Here is a 14,385-nt window from a genome sequence, read left to right on the forward strand (position 1 = left end):
TCAGCGTCCCCCGCGCCCGGAGGGCCGAGTTGCTGTAGGTGCCGGTGGGAGGGCTGGGGTTGCAGGGGAGCGCAGCGATTGAGGGTGCAGTGGAGCCGTGTGAGGGGCCGGGCTGTGGCGAAGGTGGGAATGAAGACGCTTCCTAGGCCGCGGTCCCTGTGGGCGTCACCGCCTCCCCCAGCTGGAGACGTCCAGGCGCCAGCGTCTTTGGTCTACGCAGGGCGACCGGGTCGCGCGGGGCGATGGAGGGGCCGGGGCGGGGGACCAGGTCGCGGTGCGCTAAGCAAAAGGGTTTGCATTTTATCCTGAAAGCCGCGGAGAGTGTCAGACCACCTCCTCTGTGTTCCCCGCGCAGCCCCTGCACGCCTCCGTCCACAGCACGACGGCAGGGCGTGGACCCCGCCTTGTGCTTCGCGGCTCCCCAGTGCTCACAAGTTTTGCTTTAGGGAACAGACCCAAGTTTCAGTCCAGACGCCACCGTTGACTAGGTGTATCAACGAGGGCTAGCACTCTGCTTCCTTATGAGGTGGGCACAGCTCCTGTGGGGGAATTAAATGAGATCATGTAGTTGAAGAATTTAGCACGATGCCTGGAACACAATAGAAACTCAATATATGTTAAGAGTGTCTTCCCTTCACCCCACCTGAATTCTTGAGAAACATCTTTAAAGTGGCCGTGTTAAACCGTGTATCTTACAGTGTGAAAATAGCAAAGGTAGCACTGAATTAACTATTTTGGGCAAGTTATTCTTTGAGATCTACCAAAGCATAGTCCCTGTGGAAGTCTTTAACATCAGCCTTGTGTTGTATACTGCTTACCTGCGGGAAGCTCAGTGTACCCCATCCGTGTACCTATATTGTTGCTACTATGAAATCTAATTTTCATAGCATCCATTATTCTTTGTTATACTTTATGACATTGAAGGAAAAATGAGTTATCCTAGAACTGAAAGGAGAGAAAAGTGGAAAGGCCAGACTATGATTTTTATCTCTTTTTCTCCCCCGCATTAACCAGTAATTTCTCAGTGGCTGCTTCTGGCTCAGGAACCTTTGCTGTATCTTCCAAAGGATGTCATTTCTTTCTTTTCAGTGTTGATGGTTTTTGAACAGGAACGAAGAAGCCTGGATTGAGGGGTCCCTAAAAGTAGTGATTAACACCTCTTCAGCCTCCAAGTAGAACGTTTCACAAAAATCAGTTCCTGGCCCCCTTGCATGCAAAACAACTTCATTTTTAACAGAATGGCCTGCATTTTTACCAAGTGCTAAAGGTGATTCTGATGCACAGAAAATTGGAAAACTTTGAGGACACGTGTAGGGTGACAAATCATTTGGTTTGTCTGGGACTGAGGGCTTTTCCATGACACAGGACTTTAAGTGTTAAAGCCAGGACAGTCCTGGGCAACTGAGATGGTCACCCTGGATACGTGTGAGTATGTAGTGTTAGATGTTCTTCCTGGGTCTTGGCGTCCTGGGTTTCCTCATTGCTATCTGCAGTATTTGTGTTTTTAAGTGGGCGTGGGGTGGAGACCGTGGGAGAGGGATTGAAGGTGAGGTGCATTGCCAGTTATCAACCCATTTATTCTTGGCTCCAAACCCATCCTTCACGGCCCTGATCCCAGTACTGGAACATTTCTCCCTTGCCATTTGGCCCAATGTTAAGCTTCAGCAGTAGAGGGTGCAGGAAGGACATTAGAGAAAGAAGGCGCTCTTCATGATTCCCGTGTGCTTCTCTCAGCTGGCTCTCCAGTGCATGGTGGCCAGCCGTGATTGCAACCTCTCTGTAGGCTGAGCTGCAATGTTAGTTGAATTTACAGCCTTGTTAGGCTTCTCTTGTGAAGTTAAGGCATCAGTTGGGACGGAGTGGGATCCCCAAACTTGAAATAGGGACATCTGCTTGGACCCAGGTGAAACTGACAATCTTGAACACCCAAGTCACCCTGAGCCTCCCTTGGCGGTGGAAGTAGCTTGCTCTCCTGTGTCCGAGGAGACTAGTCGTCCTTTGCTTGAAAACCCTGTGAAGCCTCACCCGGAGCAGATGACTTGAGAAGTACAGCATAGGTCTATACTTCCTAACAGGTGGGAGTGCTTCCAGATTTGTGCCTTCTTTGGTGTTCTGCCTCCACCTAGAGGTAGGTCATGGCTGCTCCCTATATCTGCTATTTTGTGTATTCTTGGAGTTTTCCTTTTCCTCTTGTAGATAATACCCTATTAAGGTTAATAATTCTTTACGTTTTTTTTCCTGTTCGAATTACTTTGTAGTTTCTGTCTCCTGTTTGATTCCTAACTGTTACAGTGTGATTGTGGTATCGGGCCGGGAGCAACAGCTAGCAAGTGGCTGGCCTTAAACTGTAAGTAACTGGTTTGCCTCTGATTTGGACCCTTACTATCCTTAGCCCTTTACTCTTGTGCTGCTCTCTGGTTTCTCTTCACCTGAGACAGCTCTCCGACAGTCCTGGTAGGTTTTGCTAATTCAGTTGCTTTGCCTCTACTCTGAAACCAGCATTTCTCAGCATGTGGTTGGAAGATCATGTGCATCAGAGTCACTAGGGGATGCTTGTCAAAAATGAAGATTCTGGGCCACCCATCCAGATTCTGGGTGAGTAGGTCTGGGGCAGGGCCCAGCAATTTGCATTCTTAACAGTGCCTTGTTTCATTTTGCAAGAACCTGCAAGGGTCCTCGCTACCGTTTCCTGCCGCCTGCTTTCTGCAAGTCACTTTACTTTCAACAGCTCATCCCGTGGCTGGCAAAACTGATGGACACTTTTAAGTGCTGGTAGCTCTTAGAAATGATTCTGAGTGAGCTATGCACACTGCAGCCTATTTTCAGTTGTCAGTTTTCACACCGGACTCTTGCCAAACATTTCCTGTTTTGATCATATGCTGCTTATGGAGTGCCTGCTGCCAAATTCCTGAGAACATCCAATCCAAGGAAGAGAACACATCATGCTAATAGCACTCAGTGAAGGTGTTGCCTAGAGAAATGCCCAGCCTGTGTTTCACTGCCGAAGGCTTGGCGGTTTGGTTTGGTAGTAGTCAGTAGTGCATTAGGTGGGAGAGTTAGTGTATTGAAAGCACCTCGAGCTTCCATTTCTAGAAATTAGATTGGAGATCCTGGAGGTTGTCTGCTACAAACACCTACAAATGAAAGATAAAATGCCCTTTCAAATAAATGAATACGCCTGTGCAAAAGAGATTTCCTGAGACCCGGAAAGATGTGGGAACACGAGTTGAGAGAGGTGAGTAAGCTGGGGCATCTCCTGCTCCCGGTGGCCTGGCTGCTTGGATGTTCCTGGGGGAGGGTAGACAGCTAGGGACAGGATGGAGACAAAGCTCGTGAAGAGGGGTTATAGCAAAGACTTTCTGCATAACGCTGGGACCCAGGAAGAGCTAGATACTCAGGAAAAGGATGAACTGAGGGAGGGACGTGGCAGGACAGAAAAGAAATCCCACAGAGACAAAGAGCAAGAAAACTTTCCTGTCTTGGTCATAACTAAGGGTGAAGGGAAAACATCTCCCCTGAGAATTCATGGCCACTAGCCTAACTTTACATAGGTTTATGGGCTGAATTAACACCATTTACACAATCTGCCCTCCCAAATAAAACCCAAGTAAGAACAACAAAAACCCAACAACTGTACAAGCTGAGAATTTTAATTTAAGGCAAATCAAAATTGGTAGTGTGCCCATGTCTGATGCAACGAACACAAATCCTCCCAGGAAGAATTTACACTCAGTAAGGCCTTGAAAATAATTCCCATCTAGTTGTAACAAATAACCTCACATAACGCAAATCAAGAAAAATACAGGGAAATAGAGCACCATTAGCAAGAGTCACCAGAAACAACAGCAACATCTACAAAAATTATTATTGGAACTATTATATATACAACATAAGGATGTTTAATATGTTTAAGTAAATAGAATTAAAAACGTAAGTATGGTTCAAAACCATCAAAAATGACGATGTATTTTTGAAAAAGAACCAAATGTAACAATTAAAATTAAAAACTCAGTGGAGCTTCTACTGGGTGGGACATGGCAGCAGCAAGCCATCACTCCATTGTAACAGAGGAAATAAATATAGCTTTTTTTTTTTTCTTTGAAGACAGTGGAGATCTGTGGATGCAATGAAGACTAGCTTAACTAAAATTCTAAAGAAAGGACCCTTGCTAGGTGAGCTGGCCACGTTCTTCTCTGGGGGCATTTTCCCAGCATGACATCTGAGGCTTGGGATTGCCAATCCTCATAGCCCTTTTTGTAGCCATTGGGATGGCATGATGTGTTGGATTCTAGAGGAGCCTGCAAATGCATGGGCCGCTTGCCCTGTGAGGCATTTGCTGAGTACGAGGGCCGCACAGAAGGCCAGAGGGCTGGGCCAGCCCCGTGGCTTAGCGGTTAAGTACGCGCGCTCCACTGCTGGTGGCCGGGGTTCCCATCCCGGGCGCGCACCGACGCACTGCTTCTCCGGCCATGCTGAGGCCGCGTCCCACATGCAGCAACTAGAAGGATGTGTAGCTATGACATACAACTATCTACTGGGGCTTTGGGGAAAAAAAGAAAAAAGGAGGAGGATTGGCAATAGATGTTAGCTCAGAGCCGGTCTTCCTCAGCAAGAAGAGGAGGATTAGCACGGATGTTAGCTCAGGGCTGACCTTCCTCACAAAAAATAAATAATAAAAATTAAAAAAAAAAAAAAAAAAAGGCCAGAGGGCTGGGCTGGAGAGACAAGATAATACCTCTCTTAGTCTTACTGTGTTTAAACACAAAGGACAAAGTATGTGAAAAAAGGAGAATTTAAGCAGATAATTGGAGGGCTGGCCCCGTGGCTTAGCAGTTAAGTGTGCACACTCTGCTGCTGGTGGCCAGGTTTCAGGTCCCGGGCGCGCACCGACGCACTGCTTCTCCGGCCATGCTGAGGCCGTGTCCCACATACAGCAACTAGAAGGATGTGCAACTGTGACATACAACTATCTACTGGGGCTTTGGGGGGAAAAATAAATAATATATAAAAAAAAACAATAAACAGATAATTGGAATTTACATGAAAGAGTCAAATGAATATTCCAGACATGACATGTACAATATCTGAAATTAAGATGGATTTAACAGCAGGCTGTACCCTGAATATGGTAGGATTGGTGAACTTAAAAGACAGTCAATAGAAAGTAATAGCAGTAAGCTCGACACTCTTACCTTACAATCCAGTAATTGTGCTCCTTGGTATTTACCCAAATGAGTTGGAAACTTTTGTCTATATAAAAATCTGCACACAAATGTTTATAGCAGCTTTATTCATATTGCCCAAACTGGAAACGACCAAGATGTCCTTCAATAGGTGAGCAGATAAACTGTGGTGTATCTGTATAATGGAATATTATTTAGCAATAAAGAGAAATGAAGGGTTAAGCCTTGAAAAGACACGGAGGAGACTTAAATGCCTATGACTTAGTGAAAGAAGCCAGTCTGAAAAGACTACACACTGTATAATTCCAACTATATAATTCTGGGAAAGGCAAAACTATAGAGACAAAGAGATCACTGGGTATCATGGGTTTGGGGGTGGCGGAGAAGGGAGGGATGAATAAGTGGAGCACAGGGGATGTTGAGGGCAGGGAAACTATTTTATATTGTACTGTAATGGTGGATACATGACATGCATTTGTTAAAATGCACAAAAAAGAGTGAACCATAATGTGTATTATGGACCTTAGTTAATAATACTGTAACTATTGGTTCATCAGTTATAACAAATGTCCCATACTAGGATGTTAATAATAGAGAAAACTGGGGGGAGAAGGCCGAGGGTATGGAATATGGGAATTCTCTATACTTTCTGCTCAATTTTCCTGTACACCTAAAACTGCTCTAAAATATACAGTCTATTAATTAAAAAAAGAAAAAAAAAGTCAATTGAAAACATCCAAACTGAAGCACAGAGAGAAAAAAAGGTGGAAAACTCAATGGAGACTTCTGGCAGTATGGCTGACGAATACAACTAGATTCTGACTAAGCTATAACAAACATACAGAGGGGCCACAAAGTCCCTATGAAGGCTAGTTAGAAGTTGTCTCTCCGTCTCGTCTGTTCTCTACAGAAATTTTAATTTTTCCCTATGTTGTTCCATTGTATATCTATTAGTTTACATACTGAATCCTTACCTAGAAGAAATGTGAAACAAATAGCCCCCCAAACTCCTGTAAAATGACTCTGTGACCACTCTATACATTCTAATGCAAGGCTGGAGTCACAAGAAGTGGTATCTCCAAGGGCAGAAAACAAACCAAAAGGGAAAAAAATGTAGGAAACTGAAATCAGATCTAGAAGCAGAGAACAGTAAGAAAACAAGAAATCAGTGGGGGAAATGCCAAAACTATCCTTAGGAGCAGGAGAGTAACTCTTGCAATCACTCAAGGTCAGAGGACTAAGCCTGGGACTCCTGCACTGAATCCAGTCCCTCCAGTGGGGTGCGAGTGGTGCCGTGTTGGTAAAGGCCCCAGGCCACTGACAGAAGCAAAAAATTATCTCTGAAGAAGAACATCCCAATTTAGCTCCCAGGATTCTTCTCCAGATTAAAATCAACCAAATAGGACTTGAAAATAAAAATGCCAAACACAGAAGGAAACAAGCCACGTTGAATGCGAGTCAGCAGAAATACAAACAATAGATTCAGACTCCTAAGAATTTCAGATAGGAGATTCACCAGATATGGAATATAAAATACCAATGTATGAAATACTTTCATAAACTTTTAAAACTGAATTTTAAAAATGAGCAAGCATTAAGCAACTATCAGGAATGACCAGGCAGATTTAAACAAGAACCAACTAGAACTTTTAAAAATGAAAAATATTACTGAAATTAAAGTGAATAGTGAGTAGTGAATAGCTTTAACAGCAGATAAAAGATATGAAGAAAGAATTAGAGAACCGGATTGTAGATGTAAACAAATTATGCAGCATGCAGCTCAGGGAGACAAGAAAGATAGAAAATATGAAAGAGAGGTTAAGAGGCAAAATGGAGATATGACACTTATAACTAGAGATTCAGATGGAGACAATGAGAATTTTTCAGAAATGACAAAAGACATAAATTCTTAAATACAGGAAGCATAATATAACCAACTAGGATAAATTTTTAAAATTTCACATTTAGTGATACTGAGGAACATTAAGTCAGAAGGTATCTTAAGTGGCCAGAGATATATCACCCGTGAAAGAATGCCACACTGACACTGACTTCTGAACACCAACAGTGGAAGCTGGAAGTCAGTGGAATGATCAGGTATTTCATTAACTTTAAGATGCCATCAATTCTAAGTCACATAGGTTAAATATAGCACCAACAAAAAAAAAAAAATGGTTCCAATTAAACTATGATGTGCACCAGAAGGAAGGTCTGAGATGCAAGAGAGTTGTGCAAAGAAATTGATAAATGTAGTAATTTATTTTATACCAACATGTTTGTATAAAATAATAATGAAATCACCAAATTTGTGGGGTTAAAAAAACAAATTAAAATACTGGTCCACAAAAACATGTAAAGTAGGAAAGGGTTGATCAGAATTATGTTCTAAAGACCATATATTACTAAAGAAGGAGTTATGATTCCAGATAACTAGATTGTATTGAGTATGCACTGAAACAGTTCAGTAGTAAACACAAGAAAAATATAGAGTGTAAAACTTCCAAACCAGTACAAGGGGAGAAATGGAATAAAACAACAGTCAAGCCAATCAAGAAGAGAAAAAAAAGAAGCATAAAAGAGAGAAACAAATAGTGCAAAATAGCATGATAGAAGTTTTCATGTTTTAGAAGTCATAATAAATGTAAATGGAATAAACTTGCCTATAAAAGGCAATTACCAAATTTTTAAAAATCCAGATTTATTTAGCTTATAAGAGACAAAGCTAAAACATAAATACGTAGAAAGACAGAAGGCAAAAGGATTGAAAAATACATACTACTAAATACCATAATAAAGCAGAGGTAGCTATATTGATATCACAGAAAACAGATTTTAATGCGAAAAGCATTAGCAATAAGGATGTCACTACATAACCAAAAAAGAGTTCAACTCACCAGGAAGACATAAGAATTCTAAACTTTGTTCACCTAACAAGATAGCCTCAAAATGTATAAAGGAAATATTGATAAAAACAGGAAATTGACCAAATCCACCATTACAGTGAGAGAATTCAAAATACCCCTCTCAATTATTGATTGGTCAGGCAGACAAGTTAGTAAAGATAATGGAAGATTTGAACACAATTAACAAGCTTGATTTAATGGACATATATAGAAAATAACAGCTGGAAATAAACAGTCTTCTTAAGCACACGGGTACATTTAAAAAATTGGCCATACTTAGACATTAAAAAAGTCTCATAAAATTTCTAAAAATAGGCAATAATAAAAAGTTTACATTTGTGTTAGTTTCCTATGGCTGCTGTAACATTACCACAAACTCAGTGGCTTAAAGTAAGACTATTCTTTATTGTAGAGGCCAGAAATCCAAATCACAGTTTCTAGGCCAAAATCAAGGTGTCAGCAGGGCCCCACAACCTCCAGAACCTCTAGGGGAGAATCCGTTCTTTGCCTCTTCCAGCTTCTGGTGGCCGACGGCATTCCTTGGCCTGTGATGGCATCATTCCAGTCTTTGCCTCCATGGTCACACTGCCTTCTCTTCTGTGTGTAACCTTTCTCTCCTCTATTAAGGATACTTGTGACACATTTAGGGCCCATCTGGATAATCTAAGAAAATCTCATCTCAAGATCCCTAAATTTATATCTGCAAAGACCCTTTTTCCATATAAGGTAACATTTACAAGGTACAGGGATTAGGACTTATCTTTGGGGGCCATTATTCAGCCCACTGCAACATTTATATATATAGCCTGCTTTATGCCAGACTGGATCCTGAGCACTTTAAAAATATTAATTTTTGCTCCCAACAATCTCTGAAATAGGTGCTATTTTTATTTCCATTTTTCAGATGGCAAAAACTGAGGCAGAGAAAGATTATAACTTGCCCAAGCTACGTCATACTCACATGTTCTCTGATCACAATGCAGTTATTTAGAAATCAATAACAAAAGTTTTTTTTAAACTTTTTATTTTGAAATAATTTAAGATTTACAAGAAATTTGCAAAAACAGGACAAAGATTTCCATATACCCTTCACCTAGATTCTCCAAATGTTAACATATCACATTTGCTTGAGCATTTCTGTGTACATAATTTTTTTATGAACCTTTTGAGATTAAGTTGCATATATAATGTCCCATTATCCCTAAATACTCTAGAGTACATTTCCTAAACAACAAGGACTTTTTCTTAATTAACCACAATACAATGATCAAACTCAGGAAATTAACATTGATACAATGCTATTATCTAACCTACAGACTTTACTCAATTTCACCAATTGTCTCAAAAATGTCCTTTATAACAAGAAAAAATTTTTTTTCTCAACAAGGATTCAACCCACGATCATGTGTTACATTTACGTGTCACATTTCTTTAGTCTTCTTTAATCTGAAATGTGTGACCAGTGTAGGCTGGTTGTTTTGTAGAAAATCCCTCAATTTAGGTTTTTCTCATATTCTTGATTAGGTTCAGGTTATACATTTTTGGCAGGAATACCACATAAGTGATGTATCTTCTTCAGTCCATCGTATCAGAATGCTATAATGTAAAATTGTCTTATTAATGGTGACACTAATACAAGTTTTTTTAAAAAGGAAATGCATTTATAAAAACTTAAATTTGTGCTTTTAAAAACACTTCTAAATAATAAGTCAAAGAAATCATAATGTAAATTTTAAATTAGCACTGAAAAAGAATGGGTGTATATACAAGTTTGTGTACACACCCACACAAATTGTGAGATGTAGCAAAAGTTAAACTTAGAGCCTTAGGTGTTTATATAATAGAAAAAAAATATTGAACACAAATGAATTAAATGTCCAATTTATGAAACAAGAAAAACAACAGAATAAACCCCCAGAAAGCAGAACATAAAATGAAAAGGGCATAAAGGATCAACAAAGCCAAAAGTTGGTTCTTTAAAAAAACTAATAAAATAGACAAACTTCGGGCAAAATGGTCAAGGAAAAGAAAGTGAGAAGACACAAATAATATTGGGAAAGGAAATATAAGTATATACTCAACAGAGGTTTAAAAAATAAAGTTCCTTGAGTTACTTTATGCTAATAAATTTGGGAAAAAATGAGTAAATGCTTAGACATTTTTTTTTTCAAATTTGACTTAAGAAAAAATAGAAATGCTGCATAGTCATATTACCATTAAAGCAGCATAATCAGTAGTAAAAATCTTCCCACAAATAAAATACTACAGCCAGATGGTTTTACAAACTTGCAAGGAAAAGACTGTTCCAATCTTGGTTACCGATTCTTCCAGAGAACAGTAAGATAGGCAACACTCTCCAGCTCATTTAATGAAGTTATTATAATCTTGACTTGAAAACCAGACAAGTATGAGAAAGACTGCAAGCCAATTTCCTAAATATAGACACAAAAATTCCAAATAAAATACCAGCAAACTGAATTCAGAAGTGGAGATATTGAAACATGACCAAGAATGTCAAGGTGATTTAATACTAGAAAGTCATGACTACACGAAAGCTAGATCTCTGAAATCTTCAGGAAATATCTCACTTAGTAAAGACTTCAATATACATGTACTCCTAGCTGTTCCTGGAGCTCCCCAGGTGTGCTCTCTCCTTGGGCTCTTGGCACAGGCAAGTCTGCCTGAAATGCCCTTCCCCCCGGGTAGCTGAAAGGCTGACTCATGACTGTTCAAATGCCACCTCTCACTAAGGCCTACCATGAAGACCTTACTTAAAATCGCAAGCTTCCCCTCCCACCCTGACGTCGATTCCCATCTTCCTCACCCTGCCTCGTCTTTTCCCACGGCACATGGCACTGACATTATGATTCCTTTTGTTTATTATCTGTCTCCTTCCTTTGCTCCCCCCCTCCCCCCAGCTCAGACATAAGCAGAAGGGGGCAAGAATTTTTGTCTGCCTCGTTCACTGTAGTTCCTCCAGCACCCAGAAGAGTGGCACATGGATGGTACTCAATAAATTCACACAACAGAATGTCTAGAAACTGTGGTAACAAGGAAAGCAAGCTTGCCTTGTATCCTTTTAGGATTGTCTGTGGTACCCATTTTGCTTGCTTTTCAAGGACACACGTAAAAGGAGGGTGGACGAAGTTGTAATATGCTGTTCACATTAAAATTTTTCATCTCATATGTTGTGTTCATGCTGGACACAATGTTCCATTTCTAGATCTCTTCCTATAAATCTCAGAAAGAACTGCTTTTCCACAAAGGAATTTAAATTGTCCATGTTTGTATGTTTTGCATCATGAGATGAGTGACATAAATACGCCAATCTAAAAATACTAGAATGTCACAAAGTACTGAGTCCTTACAATTTTTTTAAATTAAATTAGTTTCCAACATATTAAATATAAAGCTTTAATAATTTTGACACTGGTAAACTACAGAGCAAAGTAGCAGAATCCATGCACCTAAATCGCAGGTAATTTTTGGTGTCAACAGACCTAAGAAATTATATAGTACGTAACTCATTTCATTCTCATAAGGTGTTATTATCACAATTAACCTCCTCTTCCACACTGAATCAGCACCGTTGGTATTGGCGTCAGCACTGAAGTTCACTCCATATAAAGTTCAATTTTATTGTATTTTAATGCAATAAATATCAAATGAGAACTCAGAATTCATCTCTTTAGGGCAGGACCACATTTGAGGAAATGGAGACCAACAATATCATCTTTAGCATTTCTTTCTTTCTTTCCAGTACACGTGGGACCGACACGAGGACAGATCAGAATGGCACACATCATTATGTGTGCAGGACAACTCCTCTCCTGTTCCTTCATGCTATTGCACTGAAAGCACAATGAAAGAGTAATAAATTAAAATCCGCTTTCTGTGTCGTGAGGTGAGCTGTTTCTACATAATCAATACTATCTTCTACTCCACTCCTTTTGGGTTCAAACCTTATCTAGCACACATCAGACTATACAATCTAGTTAATATAAAGTTAAGTCTAAAAATTATGCTTCACTATTTTGAAGGTTTTGAGAACACTGTTTTTTTTAGTACAATTTTTCTTTCAGGAGCCTGGAAACAGATTTTCATGTTGTCATCTTCAACCTTGAATGTCCAGGAGGATACTTGCTAAGTTGAAGCAGTCAAAACCATAGCTCAGATTTGAGATTGCTAAGGGATTTCTGAGCCAGAATACAACTATTTTCTAACTGGGATAAAGGGGAAAGTATTTTGTATACTTGCAAGTCAATCCCTCTCCCGCTCTACCAACTCTCCACCAAAAACCACCACCACGACAACCAACCAACCAACGTGTGAAAACAAAATATTGCCCAGGTCATTGTGGTCTCACCATTTCTACAACAAAGAGAGAGAGAGAAAAAGGCAATGTGTTTTTCATAAAGCTAAATTTATTCAGTTTAAATGACTATTCCTTATTCTGAGATTATGTTCTTCCTACACTTTGGGTGCTAAATGCCTTTCCTTTTACATAATGATGCTACTGGCAGATGGTAATTTGAGTCTTTCTGTTTTTGTTTTATGTCCTTAGCTGACAAAATTAAAAGCTAGAAACACTTAAACAGCCCAATTAAAAATTTTTTTGCAAATTTACTGGTGCTTACAACTCAGAGCCTAGGAACAATAGCCTAGGTAAAGGCCTACCTTCTGCGTTGCCTGTTTCACAATATTAAATTATTTCTTGACGATTTCCCCAGACAAGTTATGCAGCAGGATAAAAGTAAGTCTTAATTTATATTAAGCCAAGTGTAAAAATGGTCTTAATTTCAAGCACCAAAGAAATATATTTTCAATCAACACCATGGTTATATCCTCTCTGATTAAAACTAATTATATCGATACCTATAGGGGACTGATTTACAAGTATGATGCCACGTCTTTGATATCACTACTGTTCTAGGAGTAGCCTGTTATCTACTCCTAGACAGTACTGGTGCCATGCAGAAACAAAGAAGGCTGGGGTCCAGGCAGGCCACTCTCCTGGGTCAGAGTTTCAGTGGCACCAGAGGTGGCTGCCCATCTCAATGTACATTTTGGCCTATTTACCTTCCTAAATCATACCATATAGCTTTCAGAACTTACATACATTTAAACTGAGAAGAAATATGTATTAGAGGAAAGCATACTTTAGTGGGCTTCATGTGTCAAAAATAACTACTTTTACTTCATTAGCTACCTTTGGGAAAGAAAAGCTCCATATAAATGTATAAGCCAGGACATCCTTTTAGAAAATCTTACAGAGAGCTATGCAAAATGTAGTGAATCAATTAATCATAAGTGAATCAATTAATCTTCACTTCCTCAAAGTGTTAAAACAAAAAAGATTAGCTGGCCATTACTTTCTAAAGTGTATTTCAGAGAAAATACAAGAATAATCATCATTGGCATTCTGGGCCAGATGAAATTGTTGACTATTATGTCTAACTCTATCCTTCTGTGATTTGCTATAATTGTGTTCCTTCCCACTATGCTGTTATTGCTAATGTTAGTTCTATATCCATTTGATATGAGCATTTGTATTACACTTCAGACTAACTCCTGGTGGAGTCCAGAATATATGTCAAGGACTCCTGAAAACAGCTTCTGTTTTCCTCCCAATTATGATAAGATTTAGCTTTATTAGTAAGTATTGCAATGACAGCTGAAGATTTTGGAGATGGGTGGGTGCCTTGCAGTGAAGTTGCACAGGCTGGAGCGTCTGGCCGAGTTACTCAACGCCGTTATCAATCAATGCTTAGTTCTTCTTGTTTTTCTTCAGATAGCGAGCCCGCACAGACTTGGTTAAATTCATGGACATTTTCATATAGATCGAAGAAGGCAGGGTTGAGATTAGTGAGCCCTAGGGAAAGAAATGGGGAGATAACGTAATTACAGCCTACAATTGGAGGTAAATTAAAGCATATGATCTTATGTTTTACTACACTGTTATTTTATTTACAGATCGATTTTAAAATTCTTGGGTGTACAGTTTAAAATAAAACATAGATGCCTCACTAGGAAGTCTAGACAGTGTATATCTGCTAATATATGACATACTGTTTTGTGATTCCCAAACCAAAGTACTGATTTGGGACTGAAAAATCTACATACCATGAGAGAATGGATGGGGTATCCGTTGGTTCGGGACTGCAGACCCACTGTTTTAATGGCTGACTTCACATACGTCTCTGAAGAGGGCTTATCCAAAGTTGGCTTTCGGATTTTAGACAGTTTCGTAGCAACAAAGTATGGCAGAACACTCTAGAAAGGCAACACCCCCCCCCAAA

General features: G+C 39.7%; 1 protein-coding gene and 1 long non-coding RNA gene across 5 annotated transcripts in view; one reads left to right on the top strand and one right to left on the bottom strand.

The window, feature by feature from the left end:
• The first annotated feature begins 46 nt into the window (after nucleotides 1-46).
• LOC131395213 (uncharacterized) lies at nucleotides 47-11,989 on the top strand. Of its 4 annotated transcripts, none has more exons than XR_009216295.1 (3): nucleotides 47-2,128; nucleotides 2,259-2,595; nucleotides 11,847-11,989. It is a non-coding gene; the product is annotated as an uncharacterized LOC131395213 (long non-coding RNA). The 4 variants fall into 4 exon arrangements; XR_009216297.1 differs by having other exon boundaries at nucleotides 47-526; nucleotides 1,090-2,595; XR_009216296.1 differs by having other exon boundaries at nucleotides 48-2,347; nucleotides 2,500-2,595.
• Nucleotides 11,990-12,490: 501 nt separating this feature from the next.
• The window catches only part of HSD17B12 (hydroxysteroid 17-beta dehydrogenase 12), a 149,209-nt gene continuing 147,314 nt past the window's right edge, over nucleotides 12,491-14,385 (bottom strand). Inside the window, exons 10-11 of the mRNA XM_058527111.1 lie at nucleotides 14,210-14,359; nucleotides 12,491-13,958 (exon numbers count right to left, since the gene is read on the bottom strand). Of these exons, the coding sequence (XP_058383094.1) occupies nucleotides 13,854-13,958; nucleotides 14,210-14,359 (255 nt within the window). The 3' untranslated portion in view covers nucleotides 12,491-13,853. The remainder of the gene's footprint in view (nucleotides 13,959-14,209; nucleotides 14,360-14,385) is intronic.

This window comes from Diceros bicornis, chromosome 31 (assembly GCF_020826845.1).
Source record: "Diceros bicornis minor isolate mBicDic1 chromosome 31, mDicBic1.mat.cur, whole genome shotgun sequence".
NCBI classification, from domain to species: Eukaryota; Metazoa; Chordata; class Mammalia; order Perissodactyla; family Rhinocerotidae; genus Diceros; species Diceros bicornis.